The sequence below is a fragment of the Mobula birostris genome, chromosome 6 (genome assembly GCF_030028105.1).
Source record: "Mobula birostris isolate sMobBir1 chromosome 6, sMobBir1.hap1, whole genome shotgun sequence".
NCBI classification, from domain to species: Eukaryota; Metazoa; Chordata; class Chondrichthyes; order Myliobatiformes; family Myliobatidae; genus Mobula; species Mobula birostris.
In genome coordinates, this window is record NC_092375.1 from 85,365,255 (window position 1) to 85,387,741 (window position 22,487).

Below are 22,487 nucleotides of genomic sequence, written 5' to 3' on the forward strand. Positions count from 1 at the left end.
AAAAGCATGTGTTATTAAATGTTTTAATATTATATAAATGATCACAAATGTAACATTTTGCTTCGCAATATTATTAATTATATCTGATTGTCAAATTTGTAGAGATCACCCTGGACACCAGATTTGCTTGTTCCTGTTCAGTTCATTGATGACATACAAAGGCAACCTTGCTACACAAAATTTCTTCCCTCCTCTCCAATACTCCAACGCACCTCATTCAATAGGGCTTCTTGACCGTCGCCTGGACTGCCTGTAGCAAGCAAGGAAGGTGAGCATTCTGTCCCACAGAAAAAGGAGGAATGGTTTAAAAAACAAGAGACATTCACACTACATACTTGAACATTTCACAGAAATCACTGAAGCAAAAATCATTCATCATTTATTTCTAGAAGAATTTTAAAATCTAGAAACACCAAGATCTTAAAATCTAGAAACACCGAGAATTGCTTAAATCTAGAAACATCAAGTACTACTTACTAAAAAGGCTAACTGCACTGGCGTTTTGATACTACTTTGATCTCTGGCTCAGAAGGTGACAGTTCAAACTCTAGTCCAATGATATGACCACGTTATCATGACTCGTAGGAAGACTGAAGGCATTCTGCTTTGCTGAAAATGTTGACTCCTCAGCTGAAACTGTTCTCATTCAATTCTTTGGGTTTTTGGAATAGATCCTATACCACTATTTGAAGAAGGAGCGGTTTTGTTCCCTCTGGTTTGTCCCACAAACATCATCGGATAAAAATAATTCTGTCATTGATATGTTACTGCTTGTGGGATTTTGTGGTAAACAAAGTGGCCGGAGCATTTGTAGCACAACTGTGACTTTGGAAGTATTTCAATGACAAAATATGCTGCCCTTTCAAGATCCTAAAGATGCTGCTTAACAAAGATACCAGGATTGTTATTACTTTTCTGGTATAAAACAAAGCAGAAAAAGAAATCAACATAGAAAAGACTAAGGCCTTTTTGGTGCAGAAAAGGCCAATTTAATTGAATGGGCAAGCAGCTGGAGAAGAATGTGCCCCTGCATCAGTGGGATATGGATGCGAGATGACAGATAGATACATTGGTAGAATAACACAGATGAATGTCTGAATTGAACTCATGAATTTCACAATCAATATTGGTTACAGATAACAATATCTATTGGCCAGCATATCTACACTTTGGTGGTGGATACAATAAAGGACTTGACTAAGTGATCTATATTGTTGGTGAAAGTACATGTTTGTGAGCAACCAAACGAAACAGTAACATGGTCCAATAACAGAGCACACAAAGTTCCCTCACTGTATCCCAACGGAAGACAGCCCCAGCCTAAAGACACACTCTCAGTCTGGATGACGAGTTCTCATGAACAGCAATCACGTGACATTTATCGGTTTGAGGTTGTAGAACTTTTTTAATATACAGCATTTCTGTTTTTGCACATTTTTAAAATAATCTATTCAATATACATAATTGATTTACTTGTTTATTACATTTTATTTTATTTATTATTATTTTTTTCTCTTTCTGCTAGACTATGTATTGCATTGAACTGCTGCTGCTAAATTCCACGTCACATGCCGGTGATAATAAACCTGATTCTGATTCTGATAGTTCATCTGATTTTAGCCAAGGTTTCTGCTGGGTACACCACTGAGGTGATGCTCACCCATCAGGCTGATAGCATTCTTCCCTCTGACTTTCCACTAATTGAATGAACTGATCACAGAAGCGTAGCAGAATTGCTCAATAACCTGATTTTCTGCCTACGTGAGGATGTACAAAGTGGCAACAAGCCCGAACATCAGCTTTCCATTTCTCCAGTGACCCAAAAACAACCGAAATACATTCATGAGAGAAGGAAACCTTCAGCTCCGGTTTGGGAAATAACTTGTATAACTATGACAGATCAGCTGAAGTAACACCTAGCTCTGTTGTGAGTTTGCATCTCGAAACCCATCCAAGTACAAATCTGATCTTCTTCAACAATATATTCCTCAAGATCACAACATGCACCTGATTTTGTTTTAATCTTTGCCTTTGAATTTCATTCAGTATATGTAATAAACATGTTAACTGCAATATTTATGCCTTGAATTAGTTCTCGTTTAAATCCACATTTTGGTTAGGCATACCATCCGAAGATCTATTCATTCCTTCAGCTTGACTCGATCTGGAACTACAGGATAACTGAAATACAAAAGACACAAAAGTTACAGGGGAAACTGACAGAACAACTAACCAATTAATAGCAAACCCCAAGAAATAAATGACTTTTTATTTATTTTCTTATGACTATTTAGTGGATGTTTTAATACATCCCAGTTGCTAAATTGAAACTATTGAAATTCTCAATACAAAACAGAAAAGCAGCAGTCAATAAGTTCAAAAATTTGTTGTTCCTCTCCGCACCTCTGTCACATCGGGTGGCAACCTCGTTGTTTCTTTAGCATTTTTGTGTTTTTTTAAAAGTGAGGCCGAATTGCTAGCTCGACATTCAGCCCAGCACAGATGGAAAGTGTACAAGGAGCCAGCCAGATTTGAACCCAGGATCACTTGCCTCGAAAGTCCAGTGCAGATGCCAATATGCCACTGGCTGGCAAATTCAAAAATGCAGCTGCTTAAAATTATTTAGAATATGCTTTGCAAAAATAAGCTTGAAATGTTATTACTTCTCTGTTTGTACTATTTGGATGTACTTATGCTTGGAATGATCATCTGGATGGCATAAGAACATAAGAAATAGGAGCAGGAGTTGGCCATCTGGCCCATTGAGCCTGCTCTGCCATTCAATAAGATCATGGCTGGTCTGATCATGGGCTCATCTCCACCTACATGCCTTTCCTTCATAACCTTTAATTCCCCTACTGTGCAAAAACAAAGCATGCAAGTTTTTCGTTGTATTTCCATACATGTTACAACTATAAACCAACTGTATAATCATGTTACCCACCTTTTTTTGTTTCCCATCATTATTTTCGAGCTTCATTTGTTTCAATCCAGTTTCTAAATGTAACGTCGAACAAACAACAACAGCCATTTTGATTACTGATGAATTTAATTGCATCAACACCATTTTGTTCAAAAGCTTCTGCCTTAATTCCTACTGGATTTGCCATTTAGCAAATTCATTGTCTTGTTTTAAACAATCTGCTTTTATTATACAAATAAAACTATTCTCCTGAATAAGGGCTATGATAAAAGTTATATGGGAGAAACTTTATTCCTGCAGAGTGAAAATTAAATCCAATGGCTGCTTGCAGTCAGATTTGTCTGTTTGGAGTTTATACTGGGGCTGGTAGCAGCAGTAAAGCTGTGAAAAAAAATACATACAGAAAACTTAAATGATGTATAAATACATATTTATTAATAAAGCTAACGCTTTATGGTACAGGCGACCCAGGTTCAATTCCCGCCACTGCCTGTACGTTCTCCCCGTGACCACATGGGTTTCCTCCACATGATCTGGTTTCCTCCCACAGTCCAAGGACGTACCTGTTGGTCAGCTAATTGGTCATTGTAAACTGTCCCATGATTAGGCTGGGATTAAATTGGGGGAAGTTGCTGGGCGGCACAGCTTGAAGGGCCAAAGGGCCTCTGGGCTGTATTTCAATTAATTAATTTTCTATGAATAATTAAGTAATGTTGCTATGCTCTAAAGCAATGCCTTCAGCAGGCAATATTTCAGTCTTCCCACGCAGCAAGAAATTGCAAACAACAAAAGATAACATCCCAACAAACTGATGCAATCTCTGTGATTAAGAATCAAATGTACGTAGACTGAAATGCTAGAAACCCACTTCTCTTGGTTGATTGTTGCCAGGAAATATGTCTCATAACCAAGTGACGAAGGGCTTGGCTTAATATCCAAACAAAGTTCAAAGTAATTTTATTATCAAAGTACATATATGTACTGTGGCTGGTGGCGCAGTGACATCAGCGCCGGACTCCGGAGTGAAGGTTCCAGAGTTCGAATCAAGGCAGGCTGCTCCTGGGCACGCTTTCCATCCATGCCAGGTTGAGTGTCGAGCTCTCAACTCAGCCTCGTTAAAAAAAACTGCGCTGTGAGAAGGATGTGGGGAACCACTCTCAGAATCTTTCCTCCAAGACAACCACTTGAAAAAGTGGTCGCCGAGGCTCTGGCAGGGTATGGTACACACAAAAAAAACATATATGTCATGTCAGCCCTGAGATTTGTTTTATTCAGGCATACTCAGTAAATCTAAGAACCATAACAGAACCAACAGGACAAACAAACAACCAACGTGCAAAACACAACAAACTATGCAAATACACGAGAGAGAAAAAAGAACTATAAATAAATAAATTAGCAATAAATATCGCGAAAATAAGATGAAGAGTCCTTGAAAGTGAGTCCATTAGTTATGGGAACATTTCAGTGATGGGATGAGTCAAGTATCACCTTTAGTTTTAGAGCCTGATAGTTGAGGGATAATAACTGCTTCTGAACCGAGTGGTATGGGCCCTGAGGCTCCTGTACTTTTTTACCTTTTGGCAGCAGCGAGAAGAGAGCATTGCCTGGGTGGTGGGGGTCCCTGACGATGGATGCTGCTTTCCTGCAATAGTGCTCTGTGTAGATGTGCTCAATGATGGGAAGGGATTACCCATTATGGACTGCGGCATATCCACTACATCTCACAGGATTTTCCATTCAAGGGCATTGGTGTTTCCATACCAGGCTGTGATGCAGCCAGTAAATATACGTTCCACCACACATCTATAGAAGTCTGTCAAAGTTTTAGATGTCATACCAAATCTTCTCAAACTCCTAAGGAAGTAGAGGTGCTGCCATGCTTTCTTTGTAATTGCACTTACGTGCTGCGCTCAGTACAGGTCTCTGAAATGTTAACACCAGGGAATTTAAAGTTGCTGTCCCGCTCCACCTCTGATCCCCGATGAGGACTGGCTCATACACCTCTGGTTTCTTTCTCCTGAAGTCAATGATCAGCTCTTTGGTCTGAGTGACAGATTGTTTCTGCGGCACCACTCAGCCAGATTTTCCATCTTTCAAAATTTGATGGAGATGATGGAGGAGATGCTGTTGCCAATCCGAGCTGACTGGGGTCTGCAAATGAGGAAATCGTTGATCCAATTGCACAAGGAGATATTGAGATCAAGGTCTTGAAGCTTATTGATTCAAGACAGACAGCCCCTCAGAGAATGCAACAAAAACAGCATTGTAATAATTATGTAATCAAGGACTGGACTGAGTGAATTTAAAACCGAATGACTTGAGATAAATGCTCCATCACTGAGCAATGGCACTGTTCTGTTATTGGGCAGAGCCAATTTAACTCCAAATTTTAGAATAAGGAAAAATTATGGAAAGGCGATTGATATAAACCAAATAAACTTGAGGCCAGGTTCTGGAATCAGAGTGCCAGAGAACTACGAGCAACAAAGTAACCATTTTGTACAATATATCCCCAGATCACTTTTACAACAAGATGAAAAGGGATGATAAAACTATTATCAAACTAATGATGTGCAGTGGGTTTGGGTAACAGTGTATTAATTAAGGAAATGGCCTTGTGGGATTTGGGTAAAGTTACTGGAGTGCCAGGTTTGATCACTGGGATAGATTCAAATTTTGAGTCATGTAAAGTTACCCAGCCAGTTGCAGAAGACAACAATATACACACAAAAATATAATTATACCATCATATGATCTTACCTTTGAGAAACTGATATACTGGGTATTGGCTAGTTATTGTGGGGACAGAGCTTGATTTACTCTCAACATTTGAAACATAGTTACTGAGGTACAACTAATGTTTCACTCCGAGGTATAACTAGATTGTTATCCAAACAATAAAGACACAAACAGCAGAAGCTGATAACTTTATTCAGTTAGTAAGATTATAGCTGATCTTTTTTTAAACCTCTTTGCCCCTTTGCCAAAATGGTGATGCTTTGCATCAGCAATAAGTCGACCTAAAATATTAACAATATGTTGATATATAGTATGCCATATTTTACTCACTGGACTTAGCACTGTGTTGTATGTTGGTGCCAGTAAATATTGGCAAGTCATCACTTTCATCTGTGTCAGAACTGTTTACCCTTAACAAAAAAAAATGAAAGCATATTTAATTACAACTACAGTGACACAGTCGTAACATTAAGGCAGACTGATTGTGTAACAATGAACTGCCAGCCCGGTTTACATTTCACCTTAGTCAATCCCACAAGAGAAAACAGATGGTCCAATTTCCATTTCATCTGTAAATATGTTGCATAAGAACAATAGCTAGATATTGGAGTATCAGCCCAGACACCACACGTAGCAAAGCCACACGCACGGCTCAGGCAAAGGCCCTTCACCAGCAAACTAGTCAATCTAACATAGGTGTGACCATAGAATCATAATTTCCCAATAAGCAGGACCTAAAACTAGAGTGGTATAAGTCAAGAGACAGTGACCCTGGGAGTCTCTAACTCTGTGAACCCTCATGGCTAAAATGCCCTATAAGGGAGTTGCCAACTTTCAGCTGTGCACCTTCGCCATCTCCTCATTTCCATCCTAAATCTATTCCACCCCCCCCACCAAACCTTCAGACTATACCCCCTAATTCTAGTCTCACTTACCAGTGGAAACAACTTCCCTGCTCTATCTTCCCTTTTCCGCACATAATTTTATATATTTCTATAAAATGTCTTCCCACTCTTCTGAATCCCTAACTTCATTATTAAAGTACAAATACGTTACCATATACTAATTTTCTTGCAAGCATTTACAGGGAGAAAGAAGAAATACAACATAATTTACAAAAAACTGCACCTAAACATGGACTGATAAACAACCACTGACAAAAGACAAACTGTTAAAATGATACTTGTCTTGTTACATACACCTCTTAGGGTGCATTCTTCAGTTACCTCATAAGGTAACCGTAGCCTTCAGCCAGGAGCAGATGTCGTCAGGTGGTTCCCAACCTTCACCGAGTGTTTCGACCCTTAACCACGACACTCTCCAGTTGGTGGGCCGGCAGTGCTGGCCAAATCACTGCCCATCAGCTCCTGGCTTCCAGCTCCCCTCCTCTCGCCCACTCCAAATCCAACAAGAAGCTCGTTCTGCCTCTTCCCCCATCCTACGAGCTGCTTGTTTTTTGCTCCTTTTGTCCAGGCCCAGATCTGACAACAAAGTGTAAAGAGTCCTTGAAAATGAGTGTGTAGGTTGTAGAACTGATTCAGAGTAGTGCTGATTAAAGTTGTCCATGCTGGCTTAGGAGGCTAATGGTTAAAACCTTAGAGCATATAGAGCCTATCTAGTCTGTGCCAAATTATTGTTCTGTTGTTGGATAATAACTGTTCCTGTACCTGGTGGTATGAGACCAAAGGCTTCTTGACCTCCTGCCGAACAGTAGTAGTAAAAAGTGGGAGCCTGAATGGTGGGGGTCTTTGATGATGGATGCTGCTTTCTTGTGGCAGTGCTCCATGCCAACGTAGTCAATTGTGGGGAGGGTTTCACCTTCGATGGAATGGGCTACTTTGTCACCTTTCGCATCACTGGGCATGGTGTTTCTATACCAGACTGTGACGCAACCTGTAGGAGCCATGAACCCATTTTGTCTGTCTATATTGTATTTCGTGTTGCACGTTTATTATGGGTAATTTGTCACGTGGGTAGGGTGTGGTAGAAGCCAATGAGTATAGTTACGTATTCATACTTTGTCTCAAGTCAGTTTGATTAAAGCCAGGGAGTAGGCCGGTGGGGGGGGGGGGCGCGGGGAGGATATTTTTACGTTGACCATTCAACACCTCTTAAATAAATTTAAATATGCTAAGATTGCGAATGCTTAGACCACGTATTTTGTTATATTGCTAGTTTCATTACTTTTTATTGTTCCAAGATTGTTTGTCTTTGCTGGTTTCTTAATAAAGGGGGGAACATGCGCTTTCGAACATTGGAACTTCATTATTATGGACTGCATCATACAGCGTCAACTTAGTGCTTAGTCTCTCAGCAGCTTTGGTTTGTTTTCAAGTAACTGCTACAGATTTTGTTAATAAAAAAAATTAGATATACCAAATGAGCACCAGTCTACTGCTAAGGATTGCCTTGGATCTGTTGGCAAAATTGCAACACTGAGAAGCCAGGAGCAGCTTGCGACAAGTAAACAACCTTTTGTTGATTCATGCTGTGTGTTTGTGGTTTGAACGCAGCCAGGGCTCCACTGCACAATCGTGTGGTGTTTGCCTGAGGGCTCATCGGTTTGTTGTATTGAAGAGCTGAAATATTCGGCTGCCCACATTTGAATTGGACGCTACTTGTTCGGTTGGTCTGCTTTGAGCGCTGTGGATGCACGGAGAGTTTGCTGTTGACTACATTTATGGAATCAAATATCGCAGGTGATGCAGGCCAACAAAGAGTTGATTCCGAGTGGCACAATAAGGGAAAAGTAACAGGAGTGAATCGAAATTTGCAATTGATTTCAGCAACCTTCGTATTGGGACTGTTAAAAGAGAACTTAAATTTACTTTAACGAGTAGAAATCAAAAGTCTTCAAAAGGAACACAAGGCAAATGAGGACTTGACCAGTCTCCGTGAAGCTGTTGCTAAGCAACATCATGTTGTTGCTAATTCCCAAGATCGAGCAAGTTAAACAAAATGAAAGTGTTTTTAAACATTGGACACCTTAGCAGTGTAGTCACAGGGGTTGAACCAAACATGTGATATTAAAGGTCATGTTGTTGAAACAAGTGAAAAAATTTCTCAAATTCCAAGGCATGTTTTGACTACGCATATAGCAGAAAAGCCACAGCTTCATGTGAACCCAAGTGACAGTGCATCAAACGTCCATGCTCAAAGTTCTGCTGCAGGCAGAGTACCTTCTGTATCTCAACACCTCCTCTGCATGGATTAAAACAGGCTGATTTAGCTGCACTAATCACACATCGCAATTATTGAAAGATACACATGCACTGGAAGTGCAAGAGGACCATCTATCCACTGCACTCATTATATTTTCAAAGAACTCAAGTAAATTTGTCAAACAGGACCTGCCTCTCATGACTCCATGCTATGTCTGCCTGATGACTATCCAGATGTCGTGCTGTTTAATGATAGCTTCAAGCATTTTCATGACTACCGTTAAATTAACTGTCCTATATTTACCCTGTCAGTCCCTCTAGAAATGGGGTGATCCTGCAAATTGTAGACCAGCAAGTCTCACAGCAAGGTGCAGTGAAAAACTTGTCTTTCATACCTTTCATACGGATTAATTAATTATAACCAGCAGTGAGGTACAGTACAGAGTGCAGATTAAAGCTTTAGTTACAGAGAAAGTGTGCTGCAAGAAGACAGTAAGGTGCCAGGTCATGGGGAGTTAGATTATGGGAACAAGACCCCATTCTTACTGTACTAGGAAGCCATTCAATCGTCTGGTAACAGCGGCATGGAAGCTGTCCGTAAGCCTGGTGGTACTGGAAAGTGCAGAAAATCTCAGGGGTATGTGAGTCTTTGATTATATTGGCTGCTTTACAAAGGCAACAAGAAGTGCAGACAGAGTCCATGAAGCAGAGGCTGATTTCCTTGATATGCTGAGCCATGTCCACAACTCTGCAGTTTCTTGCAGTCATGGGAAGAGCTGCTGCCACACCAAGCTGAGGTGCATCCACAGAGGATGCTTTCAACGCTGCATTGATAAAACTCCATGAGGGTCAGAGGGGACATGCCAAAATTCTTGAAGAAATAGAGGTGTTGGCGAGCTTTCTTGGGCATGGGGACAACTTGGTTGGACCAGAACAGGCGATGGTGATGTTCACTCCTAGGAACTTGAAACTCTCAACCTCAGCATTGCTGATGTAAATGGGAGCCTGTGCACCACTTCCTGAAGTCAACGACCAGACCAGCCCTTCAGTTTTGTTGACACTGTGCAAAATGTTTTTGTCATGACACCAGGTCAGTAAGGTCTCCATCTCCTTCGTGTACTCTGACTCACCGTTACTTGAGATGTGGCCCACTAAGACGGAGTCATCTGCAGACTTGTAGAGCAGAACCTGGCCGTGCAGTATAGGTGTGTAGGGAGTAGAACAGGGGTCAAAGGTTGCAGTGTTTTGAGGCGCCAGTGTTGAGAATAATCATGCTGGAGTTGTTACTGATTGTGACCTGTTGGTCGGGAAGTTTAGGATCCAGCTGCAAAGGCAGTGGTTGAGTCCCAGGATTAGGAGTTACGAGCACTTGGAGAAACATGGTCTACTTGGGTGCAGTCAGCAAGGCTTTGTGCAGGACAAGTCATGTCTCATTAATCTAATCAAGGCCATCAACAATGGTAAAGCAGTGCATGACGTATACGCGGGTTTAAACAAGGCATTTGACAAATCCTGCATATTAGGTTCATCCAGAAAATTAGGACGCCTGGGACCCAATGACTTGACTGATTAGATCCAAAAGTGCCCATGAAGGCAGAGTGTTACTCCGGATGGAGGCTTGTGATTAGTGACCTTCCATAGTGATCTCTATTGTTCGTCGTGTATATGTGGTAAGATGGGTTTGCAGACGACAAGCACTGGAGGTGAAGTGGACTGCATCAAAGATTGCCAACAGATACAGAGGGAAGCAGAACAGTCACAGGTATGGGCAGAGAACAGTAGATGGAATTTAATCCGGGAACTTGTGAGTTGCTATGCTTTGGAAGATCTGACACAAAAGAAAGAGTTCACGGTTAATGGCAGGATACTTAATAGCATTGATGAAGAGGGAGCTTGGAGTCCAGGTACGTGTTGCCTAAAAGTGGCCACACAGGTGGAGAGGGTGGTAAAGAAACCACTGGGCATGTTTGTGAGTCAAGACATCAAGTTCAAGAGCCTGTAAAACTCTAGTTAGGGCACATAGAGTCATTGAGTGCTACAGACCGAAATAAACCATTCGGTCCATCTAGTTCATGCTGAACTGTCATTCGTTCCTTTGAACCACACCCGGACCACAGTCTCTCCCTACAGCCCCACCTCCCATCCACGTACTCATCCCAACTTCTCTTAAATGTCGCAATTGAACACATATCTACCACTTCTGCCGGCAGCTTGTTCCACATTCGCACTACACCCCGAGTGAAGTCGCTCCCCTTAAACATTTCACCTTTCACCCTTAACCCATGACCTCTAGTTGTAGTCCCACCCAACCTCAGTAGGAAAAGCCTGTTTGCATTAACCCAATCTATACCCCTCAATTTTGTATACCTCTATCAACTCTCCCCTCGTTCTCCTACACTCCAGGGAATAAAGACCTAGCCTACTCAACCTTTCCCTGTAACCAAATGGACCCAGTAACGATCCCTGTGGCACACCACTAGTCACAGGCCTTTAGTCAGAGAGGCAACCATCTACTACCACTCTCTTGCTTCTCCTGCTCAGCCAGTGTTGAATTCTATTTACGACTTCATCCTGAGTGGCAAGCAGACAACCTTCTGGACCAGTCACCCATGCAGGACTTTGTCAAAAGCCTTGCTAAAGTCCATGTAAACAATGTCTACTGCCTTTCTTTCATCATCTTTCCTGGCAACCTCCTTGAAGTTGGCTAGGCATGACCTACAATGCACATTTAGAGTATTGTGGTCAGAGTTGGCTACCTCATTATGGGAAGTATGTGGAAGCCTTGGAGAGGGTTCACACGTTTACCCGGATGCTGCCTTGTTTGGAGGACACCTGCTCTGAGGAGTCATAGAGGAGAGTGGTATCTTTTTCCTAGGTTTGAAATGTCTAGGACTAGAGGGTGTACATTTAAGGTGAGAGAGGGTCCAAGATGTGAAATACCAGTTAATCTGCTTTATCGAAAATGTTGAATGATACAAAAAAAACCTGTCCATGTTTAGCAGCAGAGAATCTTCTGCATCCTTCTGAACCACTGGGCACTCACTAATTCATTGCTCACCTAAACCCTCAAACTTGTCCCTCAATTCTGCATCCCCTAATCTGGCTCCATCCACTTGGATCCAAAGAAACCAGACAACAACTTTGCCAACTAAGTCAAACAGACTCTAAAGAGTTTTTTTGAAAAAAAGGGATATTTCTTGCAACATAAAATCACTTACCTCTTCGTTACTGCAGCTCCTCTCTTTCTGTTACTTCCCTTATAGAATTAAAAATACAGAACAAAAGTTGCAATAAAAGTCATGATTATGAAAGTGAACTAATTGATTTTTGCACCTTCAACACGAAAACAATTACTTCCACTGTACAAATTGTAGAGAACAATACTCAGAGAAATTATAGGGTCTATAACATGGAGATTTTCTTTGCCGTGTCAGCTTGAGGGAGGCATTACATGCAGACAATCAGGAGTCAGGACACAGTCTCCTGTCTGATCTAAACCTATGACTTGGGTCGGTGCTCAGTATCCAAGTGACCAATCAGTACGATGTCCTGCAACAGCTCAGGGCAACTATATACTTCACTGCCCCAGGCAATACAATGTGAAGACCTTGTAGATCGCTGTGGACCAGGTAGGGTCATCCCAGACACAATGTTCGTGCTACAACACCTCCACAGTGAGGTCCGGTTATTCTCAAATCAGAGTAACGGCATCCCAATAATTAATATACCAAAATCTGCCTCTTCATTCAAATCAGCTCAAAGTTCTAATTATTATGCCAAATTATCTCCACTTTTATCAGGGCAAATACCAAAGGAAGCAGATATTGTGCCAACTTACTGACGTCTTGGGTTGAAATTTGTCAGGATCGGAGACTCCGTGGAGACAATTAACCGATCTTCCTTTCACACTGCCATTATCTGTACGACTGTGAGCAATTTTGCCTTGAGGGAAATAATTAATTATTGTCATATTTCAGTCTAGGCTTGAAAACTTAGATCCATCGTGCTTTAATTCAAACTGCTCATGTAATTGAAACCTAAAAGTTTCAAATTTTGACTCAAGAAATACAGGAACCATACACAGAGCAGTTGTAACACTCCCCCACATCTCCAATCAGGGCAAATACCAGGCCTAAGGACAATTGGATTAAATCTGCAATGACATTGAGTATAGATACATAAAACATTGAAAACTGCAAGTCAGGCACAAAATAGGTAAATCGTAGGAACACTGGAGAAAGCTCAAGGAAGAGGTGCAAAAAAAAAAAGTGACACCAGAAAAGGAAGGGTACAATCATCAATAAGCTAGGCATTCTCTCCTGGAAGATAACCATTACAGGTCACCAATATTGTAAGGAGAGGGTTTCACCTCTGTGGTTGTCCAAAATCATAGGGAGTCAGAAATAAATCCAATTACAAGAGGATCCTTTACTCAGAGTGGCAGGAACGTGAAAGCAGCTACAACCGGGGGCAATTCAGGCAAATATCAGAGGGAGTTGGGATATTAAATAATGCAGCAAAGGAATGAAGGTTCTCGCAAGAGTAAGAAGGATACTCAGCGGCTGCGTTATTAGGCACAGGAATGGAACCCGGTGTGGTCTTCTGCTGCTGTAGCCCCTCCACTTCACGGTTCAACGTGTTGTGCACACAGAGATGCTCCTCTGCACACCAGTGTTGTAACGTGAGTTACTGTCGCCTTCCTGTCAGCTTGAACCAGTCTGGCCATTCTCCTCTGACCTCTCTCATTAACAAGGCATTTCCACCCACTTAACTGCTGCACACTGGATTTATTTTTGTTTTTTTTCGCAGCATTCTCTGTAAACTCTTGAGACTGCTGTGCATGAAAACCCCAGGAAATTAGCTGTTTCTGAGATACTCCAACCACACCGTATGGTACCAGTCAATGTCACCTAGATCACATTTCCTCCCCATTCTGATGTTTGGTCTGAACAACAACTGAACCTCTTGACCACGCCTGCATGCTTTTATGCAATGAATTGCTACTACATGATTGGCTGATTAGACATTTGCAGGTGTACCTAACAAAGTGGACACCGAGTTTATGGTATGCAAGGAGAGAGTTAAATGTGATTCCTCCTTGGTATATGCTAAAATAAAATGGAAGTCTGCAAGAAAATGGTGTTAGCTTGGAGTGTGATTGTTTTGTTTTAACAAAGTGCAGGAGAACCAGTCCACAGCAATGTTTTGAGAGAGTAAAGGAAGTACAAGTCTGCAGCCAAAATAGTGGAAAGTGGTGAAAAACATGTTGGTTTGTACTGAAGGTTGTAAGAGATAGGGAGGGTGCAGCTGGTACTACCGAGCTGGAGAAGTACCAGTGACAGAGGCTTTGAAGAGTATAAAAAGAAGGGGCCACTTTCTTTGTGCAGTGGATAGAGTTTTGTCTTAGGCTGGATCACAGCTGGTGCTGAGGTAGGGAACAAAATATGAAGTGTCGGTGACTGTTGGAAGGCGGGGCGAGGCAGAGGGCACAGGGGCATAGGGAATTCAATGCAACAATTGATGGCTCTGTGGGGGTCTTTCACCAGGAGCCACACATTCTGTGGATTATTACAGTTGCTATCCAAGGGAGAAGAAAAACATGCAACAGGATTCTGAGTTTGTCAGCTTAATGTCACTTTGCAAACTGAAACAAAATCCAATTCAAGATCATCAGCTGAGTAATGGGCTGAGAAGGGCAAATGGTACTTAAATCAGTGAAGTCAAATCGAGGTAGGACCTTCACAGTGAACAGCAGGTCACTGTGCAGTTGTACAGGACTCTGACGAGGTCACACTTGGAAAATGACATTCCGTTTTGGTTGAACTAGTATAGGAAAGATATTTTGAAAGTGGGAAGAGTATACAAAATGCTTACAAGGATGCTGCCAGGACTTGAGGGGCTGAGTTGTAGGGAAAGGTTAGACAAGCTCGGACTTTATTCCTTACAACGTAGGAGACTGAGAGGTGATCTTATACAGATGTACAAAATCACGCAGGGCATAGACAGGGTGAATGTACTCAGAGATGGGGTATCGAGAACTAGATAGAGCATAGGTTTAAGGTAAGAAGGGAAAGATTTAGGAGGAATACGAGGGGTAATGTTTTGTTTTTACACAAAGGATGATATCTATGAGGAGTCATCTATCAGAAGAAATGGCTGAGGCATGAAAATTTAAAGTATTGCAGGCTTTGAAAGTGAAAAATAAGAACAAGAAGTGCTGGAAACACAAGCATGAGCTGCTTTGTACACCAGCATGAGTGTTTCCCATTTTTATATATGACACAAAGTGCCTTCGTTCTCGTACAAGAGAACCTCTTCGCAGCGAGTGACAAAATATTCAACAATCGACTTACTGGAGGATGTTCCACTGGATTTTGGATGTTTGCCATCTTTATGGATTTTGCAATAAACTCTGAAGAAAAACCAAAAGCAATGAACATGAGTTACAATAAAAGAAAACGGGAAAAAATTAACAACCAGGTGACTGTACTACAGAGTCACAGAATCCTGCCTCTCACAGTATATTATTGTGCCTGATTGACAAACAGCTTCATCAACTTGGGCTTGGGGCACCACTGATCATGTTCTGCATGAGAATGCACCATTGCCATTCAGCCAAGGTGTCTGTGTACCCAAACCACCAGAAGGAAATGTTTCCTGTACAGGAGTAGGCATATCACCCTTGAAATGGACAACGAGAGAGTTTGCATATTCTCCGAAACTTTAATCCATCGCTGCTGCAGTCGGAGGTTTCTGAAATGTTGAAATTTGGCTTGTTTTCCCCCTTAATGACCAAAGTTTTTTCACTATTCTGAATGCACATTAGATACTGCTGAAAAATGCTTTCTTCCTGACGTACAGGTCGACCTTCACTAATCCGGCACCATTGGGACCTGAGGAGTGCCGGATTAGTGAAAATGCCGGATTACAGAAGGATCACATTAAGCATAATCAGTGCCTGATTATCAAAAGAACCAGATTACAGGTAGTCGGATTAGTGAAGGTCGACCTGTACTTGCTGTCTGTTTTAGAGTCGTGTGTACCAATTTCAAGGTTGCGAGAGATAATAAGGGGTTTTGAACTGTAATCTTAAAAGGGGAATCTTCTCTTAGACTGGTTCACAACCAGTGCTTTTGCTAAGAGTTGGAGATAGTGACAAGGAGAGAGTGAGTACAGGGGAGAGGGGAGGAGGCGAGAACAAGAGAGTTGTGAAACATAGAAAACCTACAGCACAATACAGGCCCTTCGGCCCACAAAGCTGTGCCGAACATGTCCTTACCTTAGAAATTATGTAGGATTACCCACAGCTCTCCATTTTTCTGAGCTCCATGTACCAGTCCAGGAGTCACTTAAAATACTCTATTGTATCCACCTCAACCATCGTCACCGGCAGCCCATTCCACGCACTCTCCACTCTCTGCATGAAAAGCTTACCCCTGACATCTCCTCTGTACCTACTTCCAAGCACCTTAAAACTGTGCCCTCTTGTGCTAGCCATCTCTGCCCTGGGAAAAAAGCCTCTGACTATCCACATGATCAATGCCTCTCAGCGTCTTATACACCTCTATCAGGTCACCTCTCATCCTCTGTCGCTCTAGGCAGAAAAGGCCGAGTTCACTCAACCTATTCTCACAGGCATGCTCCCCAATCCAGGCAACATCCTTGTAAATCTCCTCAACATCCTTCCTGTAGTGAGGTGACCAGAACTGAGCACAGTACTCCAAGTGGGGTCTGACCAGGGTCCTATATAGCTGCAACATTACCTCTCGGCTCCTAAACTCAATCCCATGATTGATGAGAGCCAATGCACCGTATGTTTTCTTAACCACAGGGTCAATCTGCACAGCAGCTTTGAGTGTTCTATGGACTCAGACCCCAAGATCCCTTGTGTAAGATTGTCAGAGCTGTGGTTCCCTCTGGAATTGTAGAGATCAGTCATTAAGTGGGTCTAATTATCTTTTGTACTACCATATTTTGAACCATTTGTCTTTGTGTTGTATGCTTTATACAACTCTAATAATGGATTTTTTGTGGTCTAACATATGTATGCTGTCTCCTTTCTTTGCAAATACCTCATCCAGCTGAATCAAAATACAACAGTTCCCCCCCCCGCCCTCCCAATAAAAGAAAGCCTTTGGAAGCTGGCAAAGTTCCACGGCCTGCTTCTATATATCTATCTATCTATATATATATATATATATATATATATATATATATATATATATATATATATATATATATATATAGAGAGAGAGAGAGAGAGAGAGAGAGATACACACATACATTATTTTTATATATATTATATCAATACAATATAATAATCACACACACACACACACACACACACACACTGTAATAGTCACTAATGAATACCAGAAAAAGTTTTTTTTTTCATCTTGAAAAATGCTTTAACAATATATGGTAGAATTGCACAAAAATAGACCTTCACACGTCAGATCACCCATAATCCAGGCAGTCTCTGGATTAAATATTTATTAAATTAAAAAAAAATAAAGGCCCATGCAGTCACTTAAAAATACCAAAAAGCACATAAACAAAACAACATCCAACAAAGCTGAGAAAAAAAATACTGAAATAATTTTAAAAATAAAGGCAAGTTAAATGGTTTTCACGGACTAGGAGGGCCAAGGAGCCCGAGGCTGAACGCAGAGTAGTAACCAGGAGTAAATCTTCTCTCTGAACGTGGTAGGGTCTCAGCATCCCACCAGTGATCCAGCAGCAGTACGTTAGTGCAGATATGGTGACTGTTCCTGCTAAATAAGCTTAGAACCTCCCACAAATGTTCAGACTAGGGTTTGGCATGATTGGGAGATGACTGCACATTCTGACGTGGAGAATAAGTACTGAAGCAAAGTCATTGACACATAAATATGTCAATGACTAAGTTGACTGAATTAATGAAAGTTTAAGAGTTTAGAAAGCAAATTTGGCTATCGGGCTGCAGTTTAACTTGAGTTATGCTCAAGATTGACTGTAAACATATTGATTGCCATCTTATCAATTTCAAGTCCAATTCAGGCACAGTTAAAAACAGCAACATGATTTTCAAATTTTTTCAAAAAAAGGGAATAGCAACCTGTAAATGCCCATGTTTTCATTTTCAATAATTTTTGCCTCATCTTCATTGGCACATGGATAGTGATAGGACCTTTTACAAGTCTTCACTTCACAACCAACAGTTGCACCTTTCTTCCCACAAAGCCGGCATTTCTGAAACAAGAACAGAAATATTGGAAGATATACAACTCTGAAAGTTTGGATTCCTATTTTCTGGAATCCTGATGGTTTGGCAAATGACTAAATTATTAGCATTATAAAGACTGATTATCAGCAGAGCTACTGTCCACAGACACCCTTCTTCACAAGGTTGGCCATGTGCTAGTGGGAATGGGAGTACGAGTGCAGGGTCTGAAACACTTCTGATTTTGTTTTAAGTTTACCAGCTGAAATGCACCGTCTTAAAATTCACCAGGCCTCAATTACCCACTCCCTTTAAACTCACCAACTTCACAGGAAAATTTATTATACTACTGCGTGGCGTGTTTAAAAAAAAACAGAAATCTGTTGAGGTTAACAACAGTCTGAAAAATCTGCTCAGTTGGTATGACCGAAGCCCCAAGAATGGGTTTTATTATATTAAAAAAATCCTCCACTTGCCTCATTTAGCACATCAGGCAGCAACCTTGCCAGTTCTTTGGGAATGGGAAATAAAATGCGTGGCCACTGGAAGATCCCACTTTTTCTGGCAGGCGGAGTGTAAATGCTTGGCTAAATGGTCTCACAATCTACATTGGGTCTCACCGGTATACAGGGGGCCACACCGTGAGCACCAGAGACAGCAAATGACCCCAACAGACTCACAGATGAAGTGTCGCCTCACCTGGAAGGACTGTTTGTGGTCCTGAAGGGTAGCAAGGGAGGTGGTGTAGCACTTGTTCCGCTTGCCAGGAGGGAGACCAGATGGGAGGGTCGAGTGGACAAGGGAGTCTCCCGGTGTGGCCTCCTGTACGTCAGTGAGACCCGACATAGATTGGGAGATTGTTTCACCGAGCAGCTATGCTCCGTCCACCAGGAGAAGTGGGATCTCCCAGTGGCCACCCATTTTAATTCCACTTCCCATTCTCATGTCAATCCACGGGCTCTTCTACTATCACAATGAAGCCACACTCAGATTGGAGGAACAATACCTTATACTCTATCTGGGTAGCCTCCAACCCAATGGCCTAAACATCGATTTATCGAACCTCCTGTAATGTTGCCCCCCCCCACTCCTTCACCATTCCCCATCCCCTTTTCCCTCTCTCACCTTACCTCCTTGCCTCCTTCTGGTGGTCCTCCCCTTTTTCTTTCTTCCATGGTCTTCTATTCTCTCCCCTCGGCCTCCCCCTTCTCCACCCCTGTATCTCTTTCACTAATCAATTTCTGAGATCTTTACTTCATCCCTCCCACTCCTGGCTTCACCTATCACCTTTTGTTCCTCCCTACCCCCCCACCACCTTTTACATCTACTCATCTTTTTTTCGCCAGTTCTGCTGAAGGATCTCAGCTCAAAACGCCAGCTGCACTTTTTTCCATAGATGCTACATGGCTACCTGAGTTCCTCCAGCATTTTGTGTGCATTGCTTGGATTTCCACCATCTGCAGATTTTCTCATTTGTGTCATGGAGAGATGGGATCAGTTGGGACAGTTAGCATGACTTTACGCATAGTAAGTCATGTCTGACAAATCTCTTGGCGTCCTTAAAAGGAGATGACCACGTGGGTACATAAGGTTATGGCAGTGGGTGTAATCTATATGGGCTTCAGAAATGCCTTTGATAAGGCCTCTCATGGAAGGCTAGTGTACAAGGTTAAATTGCAAGGGTCCAGAAAGAGATAGCAGACTGGATTCACAATTCAGAGAGAGATAGCAGACTGGATTCACAATTCAGAGAGAGATAGCAGACTGGATTCACAATTCAGAGAGAGGTAGCAGACTGGATTCACAATTCAGAGAGAGATAGCAGACTGGATTCACAATTCAGAGAGAGATAGCAGACTGGATTCACAATTCACAATTGGCTCAGTGGAATGAAGCAAAGGGTGTTCATCAAGGAACGGACTAGATGGGTTGGTGTTCAGACCTTGGCTGTTTGTATTTTGTATAATTGATTTGGATGTCAATATACAAGGCATGGTTAGTAAGTTTGTGGATGTTACTAAAATAAGTGGTGATGTAGGTATTTTAAAAGCAATGAAAACTTACAGGGGGATTTTGATCAGCTAGGCACGTGGGCAGAGGACGGGCAAATGACTTTGTCAGAGTACGACTTATTCAGTGAGTGGGAGGCGATGGAGGACTTATTCAGTGAGAGTGTATGGAACAGATGCCTTACGCCTTATGTGCCGAACGCTGGCCCCCTAGGCCTGAGTCGATGTAATAGTAGTAGTAGTAGTAGTATGGAACAGGGGGATCTAGCCTCCTTACAGGTAAGGAAGGAGTTTGGCATGTTGGCCTTCAACGGTCAGGCTGGGAAGTTACGTTGTAGTTACACAAGATGTTGGTGGGGCCACACTCTAAGTATTGTGTACAGATTTGGTCACCCTGTTACAGGAATGATGCGATGAAACTAGGAGTGCAGAAAAGAATTACCAGGATGTTGTCTAGATTTCAGGACCTGAGTCACAAGGAGAGGCTGCATGAACAAGGACTATTCCCAGGAATGCTAACCAGGATTTTATTCTCAGGAATGTTGGAGATTGAGGGGTGACTACTGGAGATCACTACTACAAGATCACGAGGGGCACGGACAGGGCAAAAGCACATAATATTTTTCCCAGGGAGGGTTTGCTAAAAGCAAGGAGGGCATAGGTTTAAGATTAGAAGCAAAAGGTTTGAAAAGGACACGAGGAGCAGCATCTTCACACAGTGGAGGGTGTGCATTTGGAATGAGCTGCCAGAAATTGTGGTTGAGGTAGGGAGATTAACAACATTTGAAAGCCATCTTGGTAATTACATGGATAGCAGAGGTAGATGGGACTAGCACAGACGGTGTGGACAAGTTCAGCCAACGGACCTGTTTCCATGCTATATTGTAGATTTTCGCAAATAAAATGAGGAGGAGTTTTATGTTTAAGAAAATCCGTAACAACTCATTAATTGTATTTCAAGCACCAAACAAGTGCAGTAACTTCATGTCATACATCATCACATGATCACTGGTGAACTTCTGGCTGGTGGCTAATGAAACAAGGTTAGCAACTAAATACTTTGTTAACCACACTTTTTCTGGCAAATGATCATTAACTTCCCTTTGGACTTGGAGGCAATTCGATGTGGCAAAAGCATGGAAAAGCGTGAAAGGTTGAGTATAGGTCAAATTGAAAACTTCGGGTCCAGTTGAAAGACTGAACACGATGCTGGGATGGAAATTTACAGGCTGGATTCGAGACGGCAGAGCCTGGCATATCCAAGCAGCAGAACCCATTGTTTAGATGGAAATTTAAGCGCTGGGCCAGATTGAAAAGGTCAGGGTGGTGAGGTACAGCCCGTTCAGATCACTGCTCTTAGTGGTAGAACAGACTGTTCAGATGGAGAGTTAAGTGCCGGGCCAGATTGAAAATGCCAGGGTGTAGGGGTCCGAGGTGAGGTACAGGACGGTTCGAGTCACTGCTCCATGACATTTACTCAGCTCTGCACTCAACTATGGAACTCTCTTTACAGACTTCAGTTCAGAAATGATATTTGTTCACATGATTTTTTTTGCATGGGTTATTTTATTCTTTTTTTTTTAAATAGGCATGGTTTTTATTCTCTGTATATTGAGTGTTAGACAGTCTTAAAAAATATATATATATATCTGTTTGTTTTTGAGTTTCTTTGTTTCATGGTTGCTTGGCAGGAGACAAATATCGAGGATGTATAATGTATACATACTTTGATAATAAATGTACTTTGAACTTTGATCACGTCAGATCAGCCTCTCAGAGTGAAACCCTAACTCTAAATTATGTGTTTCCACCAATTACATTGCCCTTTGCCCAGATTCTTCCCCATTGATAAGTTTAACTGGCAAGCAGTTACTAAATTACAGAGTTTTGTAATGACTACATTTATGATTGATTCACAATATTTTTAAAACATGTGTGGTAATTTCTCAAGATTCACTTGAAGTACTACGCTATATCTCACATTAAAATATGACACTCCCTGTGTTCATCGTCGCTGATCACTCATCAATATTCTAATAGTAAACTAGCATCGCAATCCTTCAAACCAATTTCACAAGTCCCATGCTATGATTCTAGAGGAAAAAGTTACAAAGCGTATCCTTTCCACTAGTAACTAATTTAATATGAAACAATAACCTTCAATTTAAAGTACATTTATCAAAGTATGTGTACTATACACAACCTTGAGAGTCATCTCCTGACAAGCAGCCGCAAAACAAAGAAACCCAATAGAAACCATTAAAAAGACTGCCAAACACCCGATGTGCAGAGAGGGAAAAAAAAACAAATCATACAAACAACAAAAGTAAATTGTTTGCAGCGATCATTTACAGGAAAACGTGTTATTTATTAATAAAGTACTTAGTTGTTTTCTTTAGTTTGCTTGCCGCTGATAGCAGTTCCTGAGCATCATCAGCAGCACCTTAACC

The 22,487-nt window shown here is 41.7% G+C and overlaps 1 protein-coding gene across 2 annotated transcripts in view; it reads right to left on the reverse strand.

Annotated features, from left to right (window-relative positions):
* The window catches only part of phf11 (PHD finger protein 11), a 48,394-nt gene that overhangs the window by 21,062 nt on the left and 4,845 nt on the right, over positions 1-22,487 (reverse strand). For both annotated transcript variants that reach the window (XM_072260769.1, XM_072260767.1), the window contains 8 exons: positions 17,924-18,057; positions 15,180-15,238; positions 12,665-12,768; positions 12,045-12,082; positions 5,996-6,075; positions 2,945-2,997; positions 2,127-2,181; positions 213-277 (listed from right to left, as the gene is read on the reverse strand). In XM_072260769.1, coding sequence (XP_072116870.1) covers positions 213-277; positions 2,127-2,181; positions 2,945-2,997; positions 5,996-6,075; positions 12,045-12,082; positions 12,665-12,768; positions 15,180-15,238; positions 17,924-18,057 — 588 coding nt within the window. The remainder of the gene's footprint in view (positions 1-212; positions 278-2,126; positions 2,182-2,944; positions 2,998-5,995; positions 6,076-12,044; positions 12,083-12,664; positions 12,769-15,179; positions 15,239-17,923; positions 18,058-22,487) is intronic.